Source organism: Bombina bombina, chromosome 1 (assembly GCF_027579735.1).
Source record: "Bombina bombina isolate aBomBom1 chromosome 1, aBomBom1.pri, whole genome shotgun sequence".
In the NCBI taxonomy this organism is placed as follows: Eukaryota; Metazoa; Chordata; class Amphibia; order Anura; family Bombinatoridae; genus Bombina; species Bombina bombina.
This window is the reverse complement of record NC_069499.1, coordinates 1,081,040,566-1,081,067,249: the sequence shown is the minus strand read 5'-3', so window position 1 is coordinate 1,081,067,249 and position 26,684 is coordinate 1,081,040,566. Positions and strand designations below refer to the sequence as shown.

Sequence of the window (26,684 nt, the reverse complement as noted above, 5' to 3'; positions counted from 1 at the left end):
CTGTCGCTAGGCCAAATGGAAGAGCAACAAATTGGTAATGCTTGTCTAGAAAAGAGAATCTCAGAAACTGATAGTGGTCTGGATGAATTGGAATAGGAAGATATGCATCCTGTAAGTCTATCATGGACATTTAATGCCCTTGCTGAACAAAAGGCAGAATAGTCCTTTTGAATAAAACCCCAGACACTGTTCCTGAAACAGAATTGGTATGTTTACCCCTGAAAGCTCCAGGTCTGAAACACACTTCAGAAAAGCTTGAGCCTTTACTGGATTTGCTGGGATGCGTGAGAGAAAAAAATCTTCTCACAGAAGGTCTTACTCTGAATCCTATTTGGTACCCTTGAGAGACAATACTCTGAATCAATTGATTTTGGACAGAATCTGCCCAAATGTTTTAGAAAAATCTTAATCTGCCCCCTACCAGCTGAGCTGGAATGAGGGCCTTACCTTCATGCAGACTTGGGGGCTGGCTTTGGTTTCTTAAACGGTTTGGATTTACTGCAACTTGAAGGTTTCCAATTGGAACCAGATTCTTTGGGGGAAGGATTAGGTTTATGTTCCTTATATTGTCGAAAGGATCGAAAATGGTTAGAAGCTTTAGATTTACCCTTAGGTATTTTATCCTGAGGCAAAAAAACTCCCTTCCCACAGTGACATTTGAAATAATTGAATCCAACTGAGAATCAAATTAATTATTCCTTTGGAAAGAAAGAGATAGTAATCTAGACTTATATACCATGTAAGCATTCAAATATTTGAGCCACAAAGCTCTTCTAGCTAAATAGCTAAAGACATAGATTTAACATCAATTTTGATGATATCAAAAATGGCATCACAGATAAAATGATAAGCATGTTGAAGCAAGCGAACAATGCTAGCCAAATCAGGATCCATTTCCTGTTGCGCTAAACTTTCCATCCAAAAAGTTGATGCGGCTGCAACATTAGCCATAGAAATAGTAAGCCTGAGAAGATAGCCAGAATTTAAATAAGCTTTCCTTAGATAAAATTCAAGTTTCCTATCTAAAGGGTCCTTAAAGGAAGTACTATCTTCCATAGGAATAGTAGTACGTTTGGCAAGAGTAGAAATAGCCCCATCAACTTTGGGGATCTTTTCCCAAAACTCCAATCTAACTGCTGGCAAAGGATACAATTTTTTAAACCTTGAAGAAGGGATCAAAGAAGTACCAGGCCTACGCCATTCCTTAGAAATCATATCAGAAATAGCATCAGGAACTGGAAAAACCTCTGGAGTAACCACATGAGGTTTATAAACAGAATTTAAACATTTACTAGTTTTAGTATCCAGAGGACTAGTTTCCTCAATATCCAATGTAATCAACACCTCTTTTAACAAGGAACAAATATATTCCATTTTAAATAAATAAGTAGATTTTTCAGTGTCAATATCTGAGGAAGAATCTTCTGAATCAGATAGATCCTCATCAGATGACGATTATTCAGTATGTTGTCGGTCATTTGAAATTTCATCAACTTTATGAGAAGTTTTAAAAGACCTTTTACGTTTATTAGAAGGCGGGATAGCAGACAAAGCCTTCTGAATCGCATCAGCAATAAAATCTTTTATATTCACAGGAATATCATGTATGTTAGATTTTGAAAGAACAACAGGCATTGTACTATTAATGATGGATACATTCTCTGCATGTAAAAGCTTATCATGACAACTATTACATACCACAGCTGGAAATATAATCTCCACAAATTTACAACAGATACACTTAGCTTTGGTAGAGCTGTTATCATGCAGCAGGGTTCAATCAGAGGTTTCTGAGACAGGATCAGATTGAGACATCTTGCAAATGTAAGAGAAAAAAAACAACATATAAAGCAAAATTATCAATTTCCTTATATGGCAGTTTCAGAAAAAATGCAAACAGCATAGCCCTCTGACATAGAAAAAGGCAAGAGGCATATAGGAATGGGGTTTTAAATAATGAAATTATTTGTCGCCAAGTATGACGCACAGCACAAAATGAAAGTTTTGATGCTAACAACAGCCGGAAATTACACACTTGCGTCATTGCAGACGAAACCTTGTGCAAGGAAACTCGGCGTCAACTAAGACGCCGGAAATGACGAATTTGCATCACCTGACGTACCTTCACGGTAAAATAATTCTTGCGCCAAAAATGATGCAATAAACATCAGCATTTTGCGACCTCGCAAGCCTAATTTTGCCCGTGAAAATTTAATGAAAAAGCAGTCTATTTGAAAAAAAGACTATACCCCAGGTAAGAAAAATATTTCCTAAATATGTTTTTTCCCAAATATGAAACTGATAGTCTGCAAAAGGAAATATACATACACCTGACTCATGGCAAATATAAGTACAATACATGTATTTAGAACTTTATATTAATACATAAAGTGCCAAACCATAGCTGAAATTGTCTTAAGTAATGAAAACATACTTCCTGAAAGACACCCATTCACATATAGCAGATAGCCAAACCAGTACTGAAACGGTTATCAGTAGAGGTAATGGAATATGAGAGTATATCGTCGATCTGCAAAAGGGAGGTAGGAGATGAATCTCTACGACCGATAACCATAAAATTCAATAGGTGATACTCCCTTCACATCCCTCTGACATTCACTGTACTCTGAGAGGAATCAGGCTTCAAAATGCTGAGAAGCACATATCACAGAAGAAAATCAAGCACAAACTTACTTCACCACCTCCATAGGAGGCAAAGTTTGTAAAACTGAATTGTGGGTGTGGTGAGGGGTGTATTTATAGGCATTTTGAGGTTTGGGAAACTTTGCCCCTCCTGGTAGGATTGTATATCCCATACGTCACTAGCTCATGGACTCTTGCCAATTACATGAAAGAAACACTTATTGCTTCTTAGCTAACCTGACACCATATTAAACCCACAGCACTATATTATTTTTTTATTATCGGTTATTTGTAGAGCGCCAACAGATTCCGCAGCGCTAACTATACCCAATCGGAGTTATTCATATTTCACATTCCAATGTTCTTCACACTCAGGACAATGTTCTTTGAATTTTAAATATTTATATATATATATATATATATATATATATATATATATATATATATATACACATATATATATATATATATATATATATATACATATATATATATATATATATATTCCTATACCTGAATGCATATGTATGTTATCATATATACATATATATATATTTTTTTATTATTATTTTTTTTAAAGAAATTTTTTTCTATGTGAAGGACATTGGAAAGTAAAATATGATTAACACGCTTAGGGTTTCAGACTGTAGGTCTAACGGGGTGTTGAGTTAGCGCACATGAAGAATTTGTTATCTTAGGGTGCATTATGTAAATATTATATATCAAATATTAAATAATAATTATTATTATTATTGATACTGTAAAAAATACATATATATTCAGATGATTTATTTTATAGTATAAGTCTATAATAATTATTTACATTAATTATTAATATTTTTCAATATTTTATATTTAATAAATACATAACACACCTTAAGATAACTCATGTTGGGTTAGCACACATGAAGAACTAACGTACTGCAGATGGGTTTTGCGCACATAAACCCAAGAGTGCACTAATTCTTCGTGTTTGCTAACCTGGCAAAAGTTATATTAAGATGCATTATGTATTTATTAAATATAAATCATTAAAAAATATTAATAATTAATGTAAATAATTATTAAAAATGTACTTAAAAAATAAAAAATAAATCATCTGAATATATATGTATTTTTTTGCAGTATCTATAATAATAATTAATTATTAGTAATATTTTTTTTATATTTGATATGCAATATTTACATAATGCACCTTAAAGTGAATGTAAACTTTGACGAATGTGTTCCCGGGTTTTTAAAAATCCTATTAAAAACAGGGGCACTTTCATTCATCAATGTTTACATTTCACTGGTTTTGTTAAAATACTTACCCTTTCTTCTTGAAAGCCGGACCAGCAATTCCCCCACCTGCCATTCGTCTCTTCTTACGTCAGAAATGAAGAATCCAGCTTCCTCCAATCACGGCTTCCCCCAAGAAAAAACATTGCCATGCTTTCAAGAAGAAAAGGTAAGTATTTTAACAAAACTGGTGAAATGTAAACTTTGATGGATGAAAGTGCCCCTGTTTTTAATAGGAATTTTAAAAACCGGGCACACATTCATCAAAGTTTACATTCACTTTAAGATAAATAATTCTTCTTTTGCGCTAACCTGACACTGCGTTAGACCTACAACGCGAAACACAAAGCACGTTACACTTATTTTACATTCAAGTATTCTTCACATAGAAGATTTTTTTTTTTTAATTATATATTTCTACATATAAATATCTTATAATGTTAATGTAGAATAAATATCTATACCTATACATCTATATGAATATATACAGGTATTGATATATACAGATGTATATAAAAATATACATTTAACAATGCAAAGAACATTTTCTCCTATATAAAGAACATTGGAATTTTAAATATTTACAGTAAATACACACCCTTATAAATTATTTTAATTATTATTTATATGAATCATTTGTATCAGATAGTGTATATATGAGTGTAACAGTTTATTTTAATGTATTTATGTTGTGTTTGGTGCAACTTTTATTTTAGTCCTAACCCTTTATGCAAGCTCTTCAGTTGCGCTAATGCGACAAATGTTAAAATTTGATTGCACTCATGCAAACACGTTTACTTTCAACTTGTAATATGCTCGCAAATTCTCGTGGGCACAATATTGTTATATTGTGCGTACTAATGCCACTTTTAATCTAGCCCATAATTGGTTGCAAACATTTTAAAATAAAATAACATAGGCAAAGCTATGGAAAATCCATACTGCAAAATATTCTATATTATATTCCATGTAATTGCTCATCTGCAAAAAATAAACTGTAATATTTATAACCTGCAGACAATGAACATTTGGGTTTTCACTTCCCCTTAAAATGTGTCTGCTCGCTAGATCTACAATATAGTTGCCATTTCTTTTATATTTAATGGCAGTTGCAAGGAACTGCTGGATATACAGGTGCATGTATGGAAATTGCTATAAACTAACTTGTGGAAAATTCTCAAATATACATTTAAAATGTAGAAAAAAAAATGATGTACTGTGGCTTTATTTTAATTTTTTATGAAAGTGTTATTTTGCCATAGAACAACGTGACCTATAAACAGAGCTCACAGTGTTTAAACTTTTTTGAAAACATGATATAAACACGAATAACACAGTTTAATACGTTTGAATAGAAAATGGGACTGGAATCATAAATGTAGTTAAAGGGACAGTAAATACATTTAGTGCCAGATTACAAGCGGAGCGCTATTTAACGCTTCTGCTGCGCTAGACGTAAGCTTTTTGTTCGCTTCAGATTGCACTCATATTACAAGTTAAAAGCAAACAGTTTTCGCTTGCACGCTAACCCGACATACGTAAAAAGCTGAAATTACAATATTTCACATGCAAGATTCGTATTCCCCATAGAAGTCAATGGAGCAAAAAAAGTGGGGACAAAAACTACCCTACTCGCGCGCAAACCTGATCCCATATTCTCAAGTGCGCTAACCCGACACAAAAATATGAATATTTCACATTCCAATAGTTCTTTACATACAAGTATGTGTTCTCTTCATTCATAACTACATATTTATATATATACTGTACAGGGAGTGCAGAATTATTAGGCAAATGAGTATTTTGACTACATCATCCTCTTTATGCATGTTGTCTTACTCCAAGCTGTATAGGCTCGAAAGCCTACTACCAATTAAGCATATTAGGTGATGTGCATCTCTGTAATGAGAAGGGGTGTGGTCTAATGACATCAACACCCTATATCAGGTGTGCATAATTATTAGGCAACTTCCTTTCCTTTGGCAAAATGGGTCAAAAGAAGGACTTGACAGGCTCAGAAAAGTCAAAAATAGTGAGATATCTTGCAGAGGGATGCAGCACTCTTAAAATTGCAAAGCTTCTGAAGCGTGATCATCGAACAGTCAAGCGTTTCATTCAAAATAGTCAACAGGGTCGCAAGAAGCGTGTGGAAAAACCAAGGCGCAAAATAACTGCCCATGAACTGAAAAAAGTCAAGCGTGCAGCTGCCAAGATGCCACTTGCCACCAGTTTGGCCATATTTCAGAGCTGCAACATCACTGGAGTGCCCAAAAGCACAAGGTGTGCAATACTCAGAGACATGGCCAAGGTAAGAAAGGCTGAAAGACGACCACCACTGAACAAGACACACAAGCTGAAACGTCAAGACTGGGCCAAGAAATATCTCAAGACTGATTTTTCTAAGGTTTTATGGACTGATGAAATGAGAGTGAGTCTTGATGGGCCAGATGGATGGGCCCGTGGCTGGATTGGTAAAGGGCAGAGAGCTCCAGTCCGACTCAGGCGCCAGCAAGGTGGAGGTGGAGTACTGGTTTGGGCTGGTATCATCAAAGATGAGCTTGTGGGGCCTTTTCGGGTTGAGGATGGAGTCAAGCTCAACTCCCAGTCCTACTGCCAGTTTCTGGAAGACACCTTCTTCAAGCAGTGGTACAGGAAGAAGTCTGCATCCTTCAAGAAAAACATGATTTTCATGCAGGACAATGCTCCATCACACGCGTCCAAGTACTCCACAGCGTGGCTGGCAAGAAAGGGTATAAAAGAAGAAAATCTAATGACATGGCCTCCTTGTTCACCTGATATGAACCCCATTGAGAACCTGTGGTCCATCATCAAATGTGAGATTTACAAGGAGGGAAAACAGTACACCTCTCTGAACAGTGTCTAGGAGGCTGTGGTTGCTGCTGCACGCAATGTTGATGGTGAACAGATCAAAACACTGACAGAATCCATGGATGGCAGGCTTTTGAGTGTCCTTGCAAAGAAAGGTGGCTATATTGGTCACTGATTTGTTTTTGTTTTGTTTTTGAATGTCAGAAATGTATATTTGTGAATGTTGAGATGTTATATTGGTTTCACTGGTAAAAATAAATAATTGAAATGGGTATATATTTGTTTTTTGTTAAGTTGCCTAATAATTATGCACAGTAATAGTCACCTGCACACACAGATATCCCCCTAAAATAGCTATAACTAAAAACAAACTAAAAACCACTTCCAAAACTATTCAGCTTTGATATTAATGAGTTTTTTGGGTTCATTGAGAACATGGTTGTTGTTCAATAATAAAATTAATCCTCAAAAATACAACTTGCCTAATAATTCTGCACTCCCTGTATATATATATATATAATCAAATTTTCTTCATTCTCTTGGTATGTTTATTTGAAAAGCAAGAATTTAAGTTTAGATGCCGGCCCATTTTTGGTTAACAACCTGGGTTGTCCTTGCTGATTGGACAGCACCAATAAACAAATGCTGTCCATGGTTCTGAACCACAAATTTGCTGGCTCCTTACCTTAGATGCCTTCTTTTTCAAATACAGATATCAAGAGAACAAAGAAAAATTGATAACAGAAGTAAATTATAAAGTTGCTTAAAATTGCATGCTCTATCCGAATCATGAAAGAAAAAATTTGGGTTCAGTATCCCTTTAAAGGGACTCTAAAGTCAAATTTAAAATGTCATAATTCAGCTCAGCATATCATTTTAATCAACTTTCCAATGTAGATAACAGAAGTAAAATGGAAAGTTGTGTTCTATCTGAGCCTTTCAGGTTCTGTCCATTTAAGTTTTTTCCTTCTTTTTGTATAATACTTTGATTTGTATCAACACTTCAGCGATAGCTGGTAACACTGTTCTCACATCTCCAGATGATGTTTCACAAGGTAAAAAAAACAATATAGCTACGTTTGTTCGTTCAAGAGGATAGCCTTCACATCACTGTCACTTAGACAAGGGATTAAAGGGATATCAAATAAAAAACAAAATGCATGAGCAAGTTATTTTTAAATTCTTAACACCTACACTGTTTTTTGTTTTTGTTTTTTGTTTTAGCTAATTCTAAAAATAAAGGCAGAAAAGTAGTGCACTAGATACAGAATGCTTCAGATGCAAACCCCATAAATGATAGAGGAGGGTCAGCATTTTTATTGGGTTGAGTGTGTAAATAACAAGAAAATAAATAGTACACACAAAATACACACATAAAAATTAGATATGCTTGACCCCAACATTCTGAATTACTCAAAAATCTCTAAGCAGCACATTTAAACAAAAGATTTATTTTTCCAAATGTGTAGGAATATATATCTATAAATAAATAAATAAATAAATAAATAAATATATATATATATATATATATATATATATATATATATATATATATATATATAAAACAAATATTAAAACATTGTATTACTTCATTACTCTCAGCAGGTAAAATTGGCATAACAGTGTAGTCATATTTAGTCACTACTGACATTGCACAGTTATTTAGATATTATAACCATCTGACCCCATTGATCTCATCAATAATGTGTTCATGCCATACAGCCAGCCTACAAATATATATTTGTTTAAAGAGAGTTCAACATATTTTCTTTATTTATTTTTTTTAAAACAGGATATTTTCAATTACATCTGTCCTTATCTGCTAATGAACAGCGTAACCTACATGTTTTTAGTTTTAGCTTTTAGAACAAAATAAGCAGCTTCATTGTTTTAAAACAGTTCTCTTTCATTTGCATAATAAAATTATTTGAGTTCAATGTCTCTTTTGGAAGAGCGTATACATTCTACAGTACAGTTTCTGATTGGTTATATTAGGCCAAGTGTACAGAGGAATGTAAGATGACAGGATGTGATTTGCTAAGTGTCACCTGACCATACACAAAGGCAAGTATATGTTATTGGCTGCATTTTAAAGAGAAATCCAGCCTAACTGCTGTTATTAAATTGTATCATACCAAATTGTCAGTAAGGCAGCTAAAGTGTCAGTAAAAGGCTGCTTATAAAAACAGTTAGTTAAATCTTATGCACTAACCTGGTTCTGTGAGTTTTTTTTTACTTCTGGACATGTTTAAAAAAGCAAATTCATTGGGAGATATAAAGAAACACATACGGTAAAGTAATTTGTCATAAAATAAATCACAACATAACTGTAGCTAAGGTAAATAATATAAGTTCTACATTAAAGAGCAAGAGTGTCAGAACCAGGATAAGCTCACACGCATGGGCATGAGCAGACATTTTTCTGGGTTGGGGGGGAGCAAAAAAGTCAAATAGCCCAAACAAATATCATTGGTCGACATCTGCAGTAGGAGAGAGTTGCAGAAGCTGCACTGCATATTAAAAACCATGGCTCATTGGCAACTAACTTTAGTAGGTGTTTATGTGTGGATAAAACTTCCTTTTCGGAGGCCCATCCACACACATTTAGATTCTAACTAGAGAATATGGCAATAACAGACAGAATTGATTGTATATAAGAACCGCTTGCACCACATTTATTTTATGTAAAATGTAAAGATACATAATTGTCTTATGTTATAAACACTACCACTTCTGATGAACGTTTATTTCCCTTTCTGTAAAAAATATATACCATTTTTATATTGTTTTAAAGCGACACGAAACCCAAACCTTTTTCTCATGTTTCAGATAGAGCAGGCAATTTTAAACAACTTTCCAATTTACTTGTACTATCTAATTTGTCTTGTTGTCTTGGTATACTTTGTTGAAGGAGCAGCAATGCACTACTGGGAGCTAGCTGAACATATCAGATGAGCAAATGACAAGCGGCATATACTGTATGTGCAGCCACCAATTAGCAGTTAGCTTTCAGTGGTGCACTGCTGCTTCTTAGCGTACGTAGGTATACTTTGCAACAAAGGATACCGAGAGAACAAAGAAAATTAAATGACAGAAGAAGATTCAAAAGTCGTCTACCTAAATCCTGAAAGTTTAATTTTGACTTTACTGTCCCTTTAAATTTTATTTTTTCGTTTTATTTTTGTATCTTCCTGTACTTTTTATGAAACCCTGTAAGTATTTTGAAAGTTATGGATGAAACATAATCAGCACCACATAATAAAAGTCACTGACGTGTTTCACACTATTAAATACCATAACATGTGTAGAATTCTGGTTGTGGAAAACAGATTTAACTAGCAGATATCAATGACTTGGCCCTTGTGTAGTTTGCTTTTTTCTTACAGTTCATGAACAATAATGTCAAAACAGAAGGAACTATAATACTTACTTCTAACATTTGTATACTTTAGCTTTTTTTTTTTAAGTTTGCAGACCTTCCTTACTTGAAATAAAATATATCAAATTAATAATAAACATTACTCAGATTAATGACAATTTTTAACCAGAGTCAAAAGAAAATTGTTTGTAATTGTTTAAAAATATCTCCTTTACCTTTATTTTGTCATTTGAATTAGCTGCTTTGACTGTTGAAACATACAGGTATACTGAAAAATTGAATACTGCAGTATCAGCTATAGAAAAATTATTTCAACAAATGGCAGCAGCAGAAATCAACCTCCCAGTTGACGGTGGGAGAGATGGAGCTTAAAATATGTTAAAGGGATATGAAACACATTTTTTCTTTCTTTCATGATTCAGATAGAGCATTCAATGTTAAGCAACTTTCTAATTTACTCCTATTAACTATTTTTCTTTGTTCTCTTGGTATGCTTTGTTAAATGAGCAGCAATGCACTACTGGTTTTTGACTGAACACATGTGAGCCAATGACAATGGGTATATATATGCATCCACCAATCAGCAGCTAGAACCCCGGTTCATTTCTGCACCTGAGCTTTCATAAAAAGAATAAAAAGAATAAAAAGAGAAGGAAGCAAATTAAATAATAGAAGTAAATTGGAAAGTTGTTTAAAATTGTATTCTCTATCAGAATCATAAAAGAAAATTTTTGGGTTTCATGTCCCTTTAACATAAATCTTGTATTTATTTTGAATGATTTTGCTCTAAAATATCTCCATCATACTTAAGTATATTGACATTTACCTGAACAAGCCTGTTACATTCTATATAGTAATTGGTTAGCTCCTAGCAGAAGTTAATTTACACCTAACTAGCCACAGCAAAGCACTCAAGTTTCAATTTTCAGATTTAAATTGCTTGAAAAGTGAATATCATAAATAATGAAAGTACATTTTGTCAACTAATTGGAATTTTTACAATATTTTTTGGGCCCAACCATTTGTTCATCCTCTGTCACTTTCTTTTCTGAGTTTAGTTCTCCAGAACCAATCAAAAAACAGTTTTTATGATATCCCTTTCTGAACATAGTTACACACACCAAAACGACTGATCAGTTGATCGAACAGTTTGTGGTTAAGCTGTGAAATTCTTATAGTCTGACCTTTCACTGACTCTTTATATCTGGATACTGCTTTCTCTGCGACATTGGTGCTCCGTGTTTGACCACACTATTTTTAAAGATCACTTCCTCAAATTTTAACAACTCAACATTATTTTAATTCCTTCTCTAAAAAATGGAAACCCATGTTTTTAAGGAATCTAAAGAAAAATAATTAATTTCTCAGTAAGAAGTTCTCAAGCTACAGTGTGGATTGTAAATCGATATAAATTGTAACTTCTAAATTCTATAACATACTTTATCTTATCTTATGTTGGCTTCAAAGTTAATACTTTCCTACTATAACATACTTATGGATATTGTTGGCCAAGCAAGTTTTTTGTATGGAAATAACTTTTTGCATCCCTCTTACAGCAAGGTCCCTCTAAAAATCTGTATCTTGTTTGAGAATAAATGTTTCTCTTTCTTCTTAAATGGGTAGGGCGCCAGGCCAGATTTTGGTGCGTGTTTAGTTAAAATTAAATTAAGAGACATACAACAAACTAAGTACCAACACAAGGAAGATGTGGTTGTAAACCGGAAAGCTCATTAATTTCCTCTTTCAGTGACGATAAGTCACAAGTAGTCAGGTTTTAGGTGGCTCTGCAAATTTAAGGAAGGAAATAACCTTGAATGAGAGGGGAAATAATTGTATGTGTATGTGTGGTTGATAAATGCTGGCTATTGTAGTTTCTGATACTCATTTAGGATCATGTTGGCTAAAGATTATGGGTTTCAGCTCCCTATATAAAAGTGATCTTTACGATATTAGCAGCCACCTAACATGTAAAGTCTATCAGTAAAGAAATTCTTATAAACGTAGGATAGACGTGGTTCATCACCAGTTTGGCAGCAGCCCTTTTAAGCAAGCTCTGAGGTATTCATTTTTCTTACCTTTAGTAAAGAGTGAAATGTTTTTATGAGATATAACAATTCTAAAATTCTTGTTCTGTGAAAATCTTGGACTTCATGCTGCATCATTGCTTGGAACTCCTATTCTACAGAAACTATAGTTATACTGTACCAGTCTTTCTATGTTTAATTAGACCTATCTCCAGTAGTTGGGATATTAATATACTGATTCCTTCATTGACCTTTCCCCCCTAAAAGCAATAATTATTAACAGATATATCTTGATTTATGCATGAAATAACACTCTGGTTTATAGCATTGCATGTATAGCTGATGAGTGTAATAGAGAGGTCTACATTCATGAACAGATAATTTGCGATTACCCCAAAAGACAGCAAACACACAGCTCACACTTAGCATAATATGTCATACATAATTATACAATTGGTAAAGTATAGGTTTTTGAACATTTTTTTCAGAACTAATATTAAAGTTAAACCTATCTTTTTACATAGAATTTCTATATAACCGGTTCCAGAAATTTGAACTTTTTATTAGTGTATTTTTGTTTAAATTGTTATTTACAGTACAATTTACAGTATGACAATTCATTCTTATTATTACAGTTTTTGTACTGAAAGTATACTCTACTAAAAATATTACCATATTAAAGAGAAGCTTTTAAACATAGTTTTTACCTGAAAAAAATGTAAAGGGCCCAAAAAGTGCTCATAAAACAAAAACACTGAATTTCTATAAATACTTACCCTTTAGATTCTCTAAGTGACAAAAAATAACGTTAATCCAAAAGTTTGCACATTAAACACATTTTTAATTCAAATTAACTTTCTCGTCCTTCTCCCCACTCTTCCATCACTGTTTCTTCTGTTATAAAAACAGAGAGCTACAACTAATCAGAAGCTGTAACTGTAACATCTATAAAGGAAGTAATCATGCGCTCATGCTACCGTCTTGACCTGGGCTTGATATTCAAAACCTCATCAGCATGGAGAGAAATCACACATAATCTTTGTGATTTTTTTTTAGACCTTGTAATATTTAGTTTAGGAATCTCTGTTTCACATAAAGAACAGTACATAGCAACTTAAACATTTCTCAAGATAACATTTTTATTTCTAAATATTGCTAAGAGCCTCACCGTACTGACGAGGTTTTGAATATCAGGTCTGGGTTGAATTAGCACGTGTGTACAGTATACATGTGAGCAGTAATATTTTTTTATATAGAGAGTATATGCATACATATATGTATGTATATATATATATATATATATATATATATATATATATATATATATATATAAAATACAGATGATATGGCGCTAGTTTAGTCACCTGCTGGTCCCACCAGAGACTCAAAAATTGCTGCCCCCCACAATCTGCCACCCTAGGCAAGTTTGCCTAGGCCAAAATATGCCCTTGTTAAAGTGTAACCTTCTAGGAGAAGATACTAACTCTTAACTTCCCATGTTCTGAGTGTCAAGTTTCCAAGTTGCAATACCATGAGGCATTAAAAAAAAGATGGCTACATACTGTGCCATGAATTTGCTTTCTATTATCCTTGGTACTTATAACTAATGGATAATGTTACATATGGTTATATAGCAGACTAGGCCTATTTACATATGTCAAGGTAATTAATTTATTGTTACCTAAGCCTTTAACCCTTTGGATGTCAAAAATTTAATGCCATATATTTATAGACCATAAACATGTCTAACTATAGTTATAATAGGAAATCAGTTTAAGAAAAGATTTCAGAAAAAAGAAGAAAGATCTTTAAATTCCAAAAATAGTGTATGGAAAGGGAGACATTACGTCTGTCTTTGATTTGCTTGTGTGGCAAATGTGACTCAAAGCTATTGGTTTTTCTCCAGCTAAATAGGTGTGCACTCTATATAATTTTATTGTGAACAGCACACCTTTTTAATGCAAATAATTTCCTTTCCAGGTGTTGACTGTATTATTAGACATGATGCCATCAAAAATAATTTTAGTGTTTACACTAACAGTTGCAGCTTTAGTTGGTCACTTTTTTTTCAATGCTGTATGCAATGGGTTTAAAAAATAGACTTCACATTTCAAACTGCACATTTTGGTGTTCAGTAAATCCTGATTTCATGGGTAATAAGTAAAATATGTCCTTATAGGGACAAAAACACTTTAAGATTCTACAAATACCTGATAATAATAATAATAATAATAATAATAAAACACTTTGAGATTCTCATATAAAATAGTTAATTAAGCATAGTAAACAACATTTTCAATAAACATTAATTATTTATTTGCCCCATTCACCTGTAATTTAACTCTCAAAATGTTGTTTTTTCCAATTTTGAGAACTGTGAGCTCACATTGCAGACTTTACAAGCCTAACTCTGCTTTATATCCATCTCTAATTGGCTTTAGGAAGGGACTAAAATACTGCAAAACAATGCAAGTTTTGCTACGAAATGACAGCAATAAAACCAGTTATACTGTAGTAACAAATACATATGGGCGGTTCCAAAATACGTAGTGGGTTGAGTTTGACCAATGAAATACAATTGCAGCAAACAAAGTGTTCATTTATTTGGAAAACTGTCACATTTTGCATGTATGATAATTTAGTGGGACACTACCCAGAATATACCTATAAATTGTTGTGGTTTAAAGTTGTGATTTGCATTTACTTTTGTAAAAAATGTAAATGTATTACATTTCATATGACTTTTTTAAATTAATGTATGCTTTTAAAGGGACGGTAAATTCTAATAATATACAGTATATCATGCATAGGAAAGAGCACAATAAAACATGAACAAATATTATGGCTGATGAGTAGATCACCCTCTGCATTACTGGTGCACAGCAACAAATCACACTGTTTTCTCAGTACAGAAACATCCATTTTACAAAATGAAAAGCAAACAAACAAACAAACTATAATACAATTTAAAAGCTCTCTTTTAAATTTAACAAAGAAAAAAAAAGTATTATCATGTGAAATACCAAGTGCAAAAGTGCTGTCTGATGGATTAGAATAATTAGACTAATGTAATTGAGCCTTCACATTCACTGCAGGATTTAATGGTTTTATTGTGGTGTAGACTGCAAACTTGTGAGTGCCACTCATTGTCAGGACCTCCACATACTCTGTGGCTGTGAAATTATACTAAAATGTAATGTCAGCAGCATGTAATGCTTGTTATATGGTTATAGAGTCATTGACCAGCATTAGGATTTCTCAACACTTCACTCTCAAACTTCCTTTAATATTGTTGCTGTTTTTCCAACTTCCTCCATACTTGTAACCCCTCACCTTCCAGGTGCAAAGGTTAATGGTGGTTTATACCTTCCCTTTCTATAAATAAATATAAATATATATATATATATATATATACATATATAGATATATATATATTAATAATGTCTAGGTGAATTACTTCTGGCTCATAATTCATTATGCTTGTTACTGCGGATGGCATATTTTTCAGCAAAAGTAGCTCCATTACGTATAAATATGATGAAAATGATCTGAGCTTACAATATTCTGCATTCTGATTGGTTAGCTCAAAACACAAGTTTATTGATACCTGTGCCTAGCTGGTCGTAATTATGGGGACCTGGTACACAGAGTCTACCAAATTTTTCAAGAGGTTTATCCCTCAACTAATCTTGATTTGCAAAAACTTGCAAATTGTGTCGACCAAATGACAGCAAGAACAACCCAGGTTGTTCACCATAAATGGGCCGGCATCTAAACTTACATTCTTGCATTTCAAATAAAGATACCAAGAGAACAAAGAAAAATTGATAATAGGAGTAAATTAGAAAGTTGCTTAAATTGCATGCTCTATCTGAACCATGAAAGAAAAAAATTGGGTTCAGTGTCCCTTTAAGGGAGACTTATATGTTGTGTTCTCTTCTACATTTTTTTTTTTTTACTTTGTAATATATGTTGTAACAATTTGTACTGCAAGTGACACAATAAACTTTTTTGTAATAGTGATTATGTCCATATTCTGCCACCTAATTTACTATTTATAGGGACATTAAAGATCACCGGGCCCTAAATGAGTAATAAAAGAGTAAAAATGAAGTGCCTATTAGCCAATGAGCATAAGCCTATTATGAGCATTAGTAGAAAGAACACATTTGATATAATTGTGCAAGATTAAATTTACATAAAAAAAAATGTTTTTACTTTTATAAAATAAAATCATGTTCTTTTAAATGAATGGCATAACATATATGTATACCATGTTTATGTCTAAAATTAAAACCCTGAAATAAATTATTTTTACATGTAGTAATAATAATAAAAAAAATCTTCTTTTTATAAAAAGTCTCTCTCTCTCTCTCTCTCTCTCTCTCCCTCTCTCTCTCTTTCTCTCTCTCTCTCTCTCTCTCTCTCTCTCTCTATATATATATATATATATATATATATATATATATATATATATATATATATGTGTGTGTGTGTGTGTGTGTCTGTGTATTTAAATTACTTGATTATGTGTAGTCATATGTGAAACAAAACATTCAGGGCATTGCCCATTTCTCATAAGTTACAAGCTAAAATAAGCATTGGACATATTTTTTTCATTCATGTTTAAAAATGTAAATAAGAGAACATCTGCCACTTTAATACAGATCCCTGTTTCTAGGAGATTGGATTAAACAAATGTCATTGTTCCATGTTGCATTCAAAATGAGTTTAATTTGTTTTGTGGAAAGTAAAGATAATAATTTCCATATTTGTTTGTTATAGTGTGTAGGAAAGTGAGTAGAATCTGCAAACAAAATAATAAAACTATGTATAAAACACTGGAGCAAATAGTGTAAAAGCAGGAAATCATTACCCTTCTCTGCCATCCCTAGGTCAGTTTTTCTGCTTTAGCTTATCTTACTTGCTACTATGTCCTCTAAGCACGGTGTGTTTCCTGTTTGTGCCAAGCTCTTCCTACATTATACAACACTCTCAGACCCTTGTGCTAACCTCACACTCCTTTATACCGTCTCCTTCTCTTTTCTGCCACCTCCTTCTTGTACCATCCTATCCCTCTATTGTGCCATGCTAGGCTTCCATGCTGTACAATCTTTTCTTTTTCTAATTTTCACTGTGCAGTAAATTTTTCCATATGTGCTCTGCTCTATATAGACAAGTAAAAAAATTGGCTTTTTCCTATCATTAACATTGAGTTGACAAGTAACTCTTTCGATTAGTAATGTTTCTCCCCTGATTAGTAAACTATAGCGACATATTAACTATATGGCCAAATTACATTTGACCATCACACTTACATGAGTTATTTGACATCCCATTTGACAGCCATTGGTATTAAAATGAAGTTGACCCCACTTTGCATCTATAACAGCTGCCATTCTTTTGAGAAGACTTTCTACAAGATTTTGGAGTCTGTATGTGAAAATTTGTGCCCATTCAGACAAAAGAGTACTTGTGAGGTCAAGCACTGATGCTGGGCGAGAAGGTATAGCTTGCAATCAGAGTTCCAATTCATCCCAAAGATGTTTAGTGGGTTTGAGGTTAGGGCTCTGTGCAGGCCAATCAAATTCCTCCACACCAGACTTATCAAACCATGAAATCATAGATCTCACTTTATGCACATGAGAACAGTCAAGCTAGAACAGGAAATGTATCTTGTAGCATTAAGATGACCCTTCACTGAATTTAAGGGACTATCCCAAACCCTGAAAAAAACAGCCCCAGATCATTATCCCTCCTCCACCAAATTTTACAGTAGGCAGTGGCACTATGCATTGCAGTAGGTAGCGTTCTCCTGGCATCCACCACACCCAGATTCTTCCATCAGACTGCTAGATAGTTAGGAGTGGTTCAGCACTCCAGAGAACACTTTTCCACTGCTGTCTGTGTGGTTTACCACTTTGGCGCTCTTAGACACTTCCATGTAACATTAATAGAACTTATAGTTGGCTGGGGCAAATCTAGTAGGGCAGATACTTCACAAACTTACTTTGGCAAAGGTGGTATCCTATGACAGTGCCAAGTTTTAAGTCACTGAGCTCTTCAGTATGACCCATTGTACTACCTATGTTTGTCTATGGATATTTATTGGCTATGTGCTTTAACTAGTTCCTGCTTTTTGTGTGAAATTTATAATAAGCTTGTTTAAAAATGTCAAAACTCTTAGGATATGATCACAATCTTGTTTTCCGTAGATAATAATAATAATAATAATAATAGTTCAACTTTCATGATTCATACAGAGCATGCAAGTTTACACTTTCCAATTTACTTCTATTACCTAATTTGCTTTGTTTTCTTAATACCCTTTTTAAAAAAGCATATCTAGGTAGGCTAAGGAGCAACAATGTACTATGGGGAGCTAGTTGTTTATTGGTTAGTGCACATATTTACTACTTGTTATTGGCTCACTTGATGTGTTCAGCTAGCTCCCAGTAGTGCCTTACTGCTTCTTTAACAAAGGATATCACAAGACTAAAGCTAATTTAATAATAGAAGTCAATTGGAAAGTTGATAAAATGCCAAGTTTGGGATTTAGTGATTACATCACAGGTTGATGGGTCTTGCATATAGATTGATCAGTTTTAATAGTGTGTAGTGTTTATAATAGATGACGTGTGCAATTAACCTGTTGTGCTCCAAAATTACAGATATATTTTGTTTTAATTGATTAAGCATTTTTTTTTGGTCTGATGGAGTTGCTTTTTAATGACATCCACTATAGGTTGGCTAATAACAGTGTGTTTTACACATATGCAAAACCATTGTTGTATGGTGAAAATGGCCTGTAAATGTGTAGATTAAAAATTTGGATTATGATCAGAACAAACAGGAATAGGAAATGTTAAGAATAGGACCATTTGTCTGCCAATAAACAATGAAAATGGATGATTGTAATCACATTGGACCCATCTAAAGCATTTCACATGCCAAAAATAATCAAACAATAGATTATGAACACCTTGATTTCAAATTGAAATAGATATTTTGATTATCATATTTAAGAAGTGTACAAGTTTTATAAACCATCAGAGAGCAATGATAGTGTGAAAAGCCAAGATGTGATGTTCAAAAATAACACGTTTTTTCAAGTTGTCAACAGCACCATCAGATATTGGTGGAGTTTATAAACTTTGAAGCCACTGAAATAACACAATAATCATGTTTTATTATGATTTATGAATTGATTGGTATATAATAAGAAACCCCATAACAAACATCCAAGGTTCTTCCCATATTCCATTTAATGGACAGCAATATACCCGAAATGATTTAGGTTTATCTAATCATATATATCAGGGATGGCCAACTGGTGGCCTGTAAGCCACATGCAGCCCTCTGGACTAGATTTTGCCCCACCATAGAAAAAAACAGTGCCATAGGTTGTGTGGCCCCAGGAAAAAGTGGAACTAAAAATGTGAGCTTTGGGGACTACCTAAATCTGGCCCTGTGCTCCTGGACTTTTTTAGGAAATATTTTATAATGTATGTGTTTAATAAAATATGCTATATATTGATGTATCATGCATTGCTATTATACTCATGGACAGATTTCTTCTGCAGCTTCATGGCTACATGGAGAACAAACCTCTGGGACTCCAGATCTTTATTGGGACAGCAGATGAACGTATACTTAAACCACATGCTTTCTACCAAGTCCATCGCATTACAGGAAAAACAGTCACCACCACCAGTTATGAAAAGATTGTCGGGAACACCAAGGTGCTTGAGATTCCATTGGAACCCAAGAGCAACATGAGAGCAACGTAAGAAATTTATTTGAGATGCTAAGGACTTAGTAAGAGCTATTGGTAGGGTTTAGTTTAAAGGGATATGCAAGTGGTGTATTAAAGGGACAGTAAATTCAAGTTCAACTTAGATGGATTAGAGGGTTTAACAGAGGATACCAAGAGAATTAAGCAAAATTGACAATATAGCACGCTCCATCAGAATTATGAACATCTAATTTTGACTTTTACAGTCACTTTAAGTTGAATTCAAAGGAAAATGCAGTTTAGCAGTAAAAAAACAATTCATTTTAATTTGAAAAGGAAACGTTTTTGCAAAAGATATGTCAATGCAAAAAGAGCATATATTGTGTTAATGAAGACTAACGCCTAGATTTAGAGTTTTGTCGGTAACGACCCGCGTAGCTAACGCATGCTTTTTTTCCCCGCACCTTTTAAATACCGCTGGTATTTAGAGTTCACAGAATGGCTGCGTTAGGCTCCAAAAAAGGAGCGTAGAGCATAATTTACCGCCACTGCAACTCTCGATACCAGCGGTGCTTACGGACGCGGCCAGCTTCAAAAACGTGCTCGTGCACGATTCCCCCATAGTAAACAATGGGGCATTTTGAGCTGAAAAAAACCTAACACCTGCAAAAAAGCAGCGTTCAGCTCCTAACGCAGCCCCATTGTTTCCTATGGGGAAACACTTCCTAAGTCTGCACCTAACACCCTAACATGAACCCTGAGTCTAAACACCCCTGACCTTACACTTATTAACCCCTAATCTGCCGCCCCCGCTATCGCTGACCCCTGCATATTTTTTTTAACCCCTAATCTGCCGCTCCGTACACCGCCGCAACCTACATTATCCCTATGTACCCCTAATCTGCTGCCTCTAACACCGCCGACACCTATATTATACTTATTAACCCCTAATCTGCTGCTCCCAACGTCGCCTCCACCTACCTACAATTATTAACCCCTAATCTGCCGACCGGACCTCGCCGCTACTATAATAAATGTATTAACCCCTAATCCGCCTCACTAACCCTATAATAAATAGTATGAACCCCTAATCTGCTCTCCCTAACATCGCTGACACCTAACTTCAAGTATTAACCCCTAATCTGCCGACCGGACCTCGCCGATACTCTAATAAATTTATTAACCCCTAAAGCTAAGTCTAACCCTAACCCTAACACCCCCCTAAATTAAATATAATTTAAATCTAACTAAATAAATTAACTCTTATTAAATAAATTATTCCTATTTAAAGCTAAATACTTACCTGTAAAATAAACCCTAATATAGCTACAATATAAATTATAATTATATTGTAGCTATTTTAGGATTTATATTTATTTTACAGGCAACTTTTTATTTATTTTAACCAGGTACAATAGCTATTAAATAGTTAATAACTATTTAATAGCTACCTAGTTAAAATAATTACAAAATTACCTGTAAAATAAATCCTAACCTAAGTTACAATTAAACCTAACACTACACTAGCAATAAATTAATTAAATAAAATACCTACAATTATCTACAATTAAACCTAACACTACACTATCAATACATTAATTAAATACAATACCTACAAATAAATACAATTAAATAAACTAACTAAAGTACAAAAAATAAAAAAAAGCTGTTACAAAAAATAAAAAAATTAATTACAAACATAATAAAAATATCACAACAATTTTAAGCTAATTACACCTACTCTAAGCCCCCTAATAAAATAACAAAGCCCCCCAAAATAAAAAAATGCCCTACCCTACCCTACCCTTAAAAGGGCCTTTTGCGGGGCATACCCCAAAGAATTCAGCTCTTTTGCCTTTAAAAAAAAACATACAATACCCCCCCCAACATTACAACCCACCACCCACATACCCCTAATCTAACCCAAACCCCCCTTAAATAAACCTAACACTAAGCCCCTGAAGATCTTCCTACCTTGTCTTCACCATGCCAGGTATCACCGATCGCTCCAGGCTCCGAAGTCTTCATCCAAGCCCAAGCGGGGGCTGGAGATACATCATCCGGCTGAAGTCTTCTATCAAGCGGCAGCTGAAGAGGTCCAGAAGAGGCTCCAAAGTCTTCATCCTATCCGGGTAGAAGAGTAGATCCGGACCGGCAACCATCTTCTTCCAAGCGGTGACAAGCGGCTCCATCTTGAAGACCTCCGGCACGGATCCATCCTCTTCTTGCGACGTCCTAAGTCCGAATGAAGGTTCCTTTAAATGACGTCATCCAAGATGGCGTCCCTCGAATTCCAATTGGCTGATAGGATTCTATCAGCCAATCGGAATTAATTTAGGAAAAATCTGATTGGCTGATGGAATCAGCCAATCAGATTCAAGTTCAATTCGATTGGCTGATCCAATCAGCCAATCAGATTGAGCTTGCATTCTATTGGCTGTTCCGATCAGCCGATAGAATGCGAGCTTAATCTGATTGGCTGATCGGATCAGCCAATCGGATTGAACTTGAATCTGATTGGCTGATTCCATCAGCCAATCAGATTTTTCCTACCTTAATTCCGATTGGCTGATAGAATCCTATCAGCCAATCGGAATTCGAGGGACGCCATCTTGGATGACGTCATTTAAAGGAACCTTCATTCGGACTTAGGACGTCGCAAGAAGAGGATGGATCCGCGCCGGAGGTCTTCAAGATGGAGCCGCTTGTCACCGCTTGGAAGAAGATGGTTGCCGGTCCGGATCTACTCTTCTGCCCGGATAGGATGAAGACTTTGGAGCCTCTTCTGGACCTCTTCAGCCGATGCTTGATAGAAGACTTCAGCCGGATGATGGATTTCCAGCCCCCACTTGGGCTTGGATGAAGACTTTGGAGCCTGGAGCGATCGGTGATACCTGGCATGGTGAAGACAAGGTAGGAAGATCTTCAGGGGCTTAGTGTTAGGTTTATTTAAGGGGGGTTTGGGTTAGATTAGGGGTATGTGGGTGGTGGGTTGTAATGTTGGGGGGGTATTGTATGTTTTTTTTTTACAGGCAAAAGAGCTGAATTCTTTGGGGCATGCCCCGCAAAGGGCCCTTTTCAGGGCTGGTAAGGTAAAAGAGCTTTTCTATTTTAATTTTAGAATAGGGTAGGGCATTTTTTTTATTTTGGGGGTCTTTGTTATTTTATTAGGGGGCTTAGAGTAGGTGTAATTAGTTTAAAATAGTTGTAATATTTTTCTAATGTTTGTAAATATTTTTTTATTTTTTGTAACTTAGTTCTTTTTTATTTTTTGTACTTTAGTTAGTTTATTTCATTGTAGTTATTTGTAGGTATTGTATTTAATTAATTTATTGATAGTGTAGTGTTAGGTTTAATTGTAGGTAATTGTAGGTATTTTATTTAATTTATTTATTGATAGTGTAGTGTTAGGTTTAATTGTAACTTAGGTTAGGATTTATTTTACAGGTAATTTTGTAATTATTTTAACTAGGTAACTATTAAATAGTTATTAACTATTTAATAGCTATTGTACCTGGTTAAAATAATTACAAAGTTGCCTGTAAAATAAATATTAATCCTAAAATAGCTACAATATAATTATAATTTATATTGTAGCTATATTAGGGTTTATTTTACAGGTAAGTATTTAGCTTTAAATAGGAATAATTTATTTAATAAGAGTTAATTTATTTCGTTAGATTTAAATTATATTTAACTTAGGGGGGTGTTAGGGTTAGGGTTAGCTTTAGGGGTTAAAAAATTTATTAGAGTAGCGGTGAGGTCCGGTCGGCAGATTAGGGGTTAATGCTTGAAGTTAGGTGTCGGCGATGTTAGGGAGGGAAGATTAGGAGTTAATACTATTTATTATAGGGTTATTGAGGCGGGAGTGAGGCGAATTAGGGGGTTAATACATTTATTATAGTAGCGGTGAGGTCCGGTCGGAAGATTAGGGGTTAATAAGTGTAGGTAGGTGGAGGCGACGTTGGGGGCGGCAGATTAGGGGTTAATAAATATAATATAGGGGTCGGCGGTGTTAGGGGCAGCAGATTAGGGGTACATAGGGATAACGTAGGTGACGGCGGTGTGCGGTCAGCAGATTAGGGGTTAAAAAATTTTAATAGAGTGGCGGCGATGTGGGGGGGACCTCGGTTTAGGGGTACATAGGTAGTTTATGGGTGTTAGTGTACTTTAGAGCACAGTAGTTAAGAGCTTTATGAACCGGCGTTAGCCCAGAAAGCTCTTAACTCCTGACTTTTTGCTGTGGCTGGAGTTTTGTCGTTAGATTTCTAACGCTCACTTCAGCCACGACTCTAAATACCGGCGTTAGAAAGATCCCATTGAAAAGATAGGATATGCAATTGACGTAAGGGGATCTGCGGAATGGAAAAGTCGCGGCTGGAAAGTAAGCGTTAGACCCTTACCTACATGACTCTAAATACCAGCGGTAGCCCAAAACCAGCGTTAGGAGCCTCTAACGCTGGTTTTGACGGCTAACGCCAAACTCTAAATCTAGCTGTTCGTTTCTAAGGAGGTGCAGTGTTTGAATGCAAGTTCACAGGTATATGCTTCATGCAGAGTTCAAGCTATCACTAAAATTGTGATATTTCTTATAAGCTTTCTTTTTCAGCTCAGAACAAAGTTGTATTAACCTCTTCACTACTGGGAAATTCAGAGAAAAATGTGCCCAAAGTACTGTAGAATGTTTTGCATTTTTGCTATCACTCAGTTTAAACAGAAATAGAGCCTTTTGTTTTTTATATTTATACTTTGTATTGATTTTTATTTTCTTCTTTGCATATTTTTAAAGTAAAGCTTCTTTGTGATCCTCTTTGTTCAGAAATAGCAGAAATACATTGCTTTGCCATTGGTTTTTGGCAATTAGAAGGCACTTTTAAAATAATTGATAATCTGATCCCTCCCAAAAAGCTCATTTCCTATTGCCTCCACTGGTCACCATTGTCTTTAGTAGTGGCAGACCATCTGCCAGTATGCCATTTAGAATTTTAAAAAATATATATTTATTTATTTCTGTAGTGTAGGGGTCCCACCTCTCTTCCACCCCACTGATCTCCCCAAAAAACTCTCTTACCCTCCCGTCTCCCACTAGCCACGGCCATGTTTGTTACTTGCAGCCAGTCTTCTGGGAAACAGACTATGATTTTTTTAATGTTATTATTTATTTAGTTTACTTTTCTGTAGTGTAGGGTCCCCCACCCCCTATAAGCAATTTTTTTCCTGTAATGTAAGGTCCCCCTCAAGCCCATATTTTTCTGTAGTCTAGGGCCCCAACCCTCCCTCTCCCTTCATATACCTTTTTTCTGTAGTGTAGCGAACCCCTCCTCTCACTCCCTCCTCCTCTATGGGCTGCCCATCTGCCTCCCTCCTTACAGTGAGTGATCCTTACAGTGAGTGATACAGACATGGTCACTCTCTGTAATGATCGGCAATCTGGCTTCATATGGTAAGCTAGCACAAGCAGTGCCCCCTTACTATATGAAGGTGGATTGCCTTCTGCCGCATGATTGCGGCTCCCACTGTATAAGCTGATGGCGGGGACTACAACAGGCGCCTCTGTGTTGGAAGTAGGTTCTATGTCAACACAGTACGCTGGGTAAAAAATCAGCCTGAGTTAGGGGGAGAAGTCAGTAACAATCACTTTAGGAAATTTTACATTTTTATAGAAAAGCATAAGTCTTTTATCATTGGTCTGCAGAAGTAATTTAGTTTTACAGAGCAAGTGCTTTGGTTAGACTTTATTACCACAGTGTATTCCTTTTTGTCATAATCTTTTTGCAATATCTGCGTTTTAATTCTGTAAATAAACCTTTTATACTTACATTTTCTCCTGTTGCCTGTGACATTTAAAGATCCGATATTATTTGCCAAACAACAAACTGAGTAAAAAAGTAGTCCCGTTGTTTGCCAGAAGCCCAAATAACTGCAATAAACAGACACTCAAAGTGGCACAGACATGCAAAAATGAAAATGTTAAAAGTGTAAGTAACGTGGACATATACCTTTCAATGGTCAGTTTCCATGGTTCTCATATTATTGTTATATGTATTCAGGTCAAGGAAAGAGAACATTTAGACATTGCATCAGCAGAAAAATGCATTTCCAATTTCATTCATGTCAACAATTTCCACAAAATCCTGTAGTGCAGATTTTTCAAAATTTCTAGTTAACACCAAAATGTTTTTTTTTTCTTCTCATTAATGTGTTATAGGATTTGTTTACCCTTTTCTAATCAGGTAAGGATGAGATAGAACTATATAAAGTTGTTTTAATACATCTTTTAAATAGACCTAAATATTTCAACTTAAAATAGCAATAATCAGCTCAAGCAATGAACAATAAAAAGGCACAACTATATAATAATCAAAAGTCAATTTGATATAAACTGCCAACAGCAGGAGAATGCTGGATGAATCCCAGCAACACTTAAAGGGGCATTAAACACTTTGAGATGGTAATCTAAAATGAAAAATCCTATATATAAAACAAACTATGCAATTTACTTTCATTATTTATTTTGCCCCCTTTTCCTGTAATGCTATTCTGAAATTGTGAGCTTTTTAGTTCCTGTTATAAACAGAAGTGCAGAACACTGTTATATTCCACACAGCCATTGGCTGCACACTCTAGTGACCTATTTATAGCTGTCCCTAACTGGCCAAAGCAGATAAGGTAACCTAAGTTTATAGACTCTAAAAATTACACTTATTTTGTCAATATTTAAACAGCTAATGAAACTTTAAAAAATACATCTACATGTTATTCTCAGACTAAGCTCATTCAATCTAGCATTTAT

The 26,684-nt window shown here is 34.7% G+C and overlaps 1 protein-coding gene across 5 annotated transcripts in view; it reads left to right on the top strand.

Moving 5' to 3' along the window:
• The window catches only part of NFATC2 (nuclear factor of activated T cells 2), a 273,373-nt gene that overhangs the window by 88,798 nt on the left and 157,891 nt on the right, over window positions 1-26,684 (top strand). For all 5 annotated transcript variants that reach the window (XM_053693631.1, XM_053693701.1, XM_053693471.1 and 2 more), the window contains exon 4: window positions 19,740-19,942. In XM_053693631.1, the coding sequence (XP_053549606.1) occupies window positions 19,740-19,942 (203 nt within the window). The remainder of the gene's footprint in view (window positions 1-19,739; window positions 19,943-26,684) is intronic.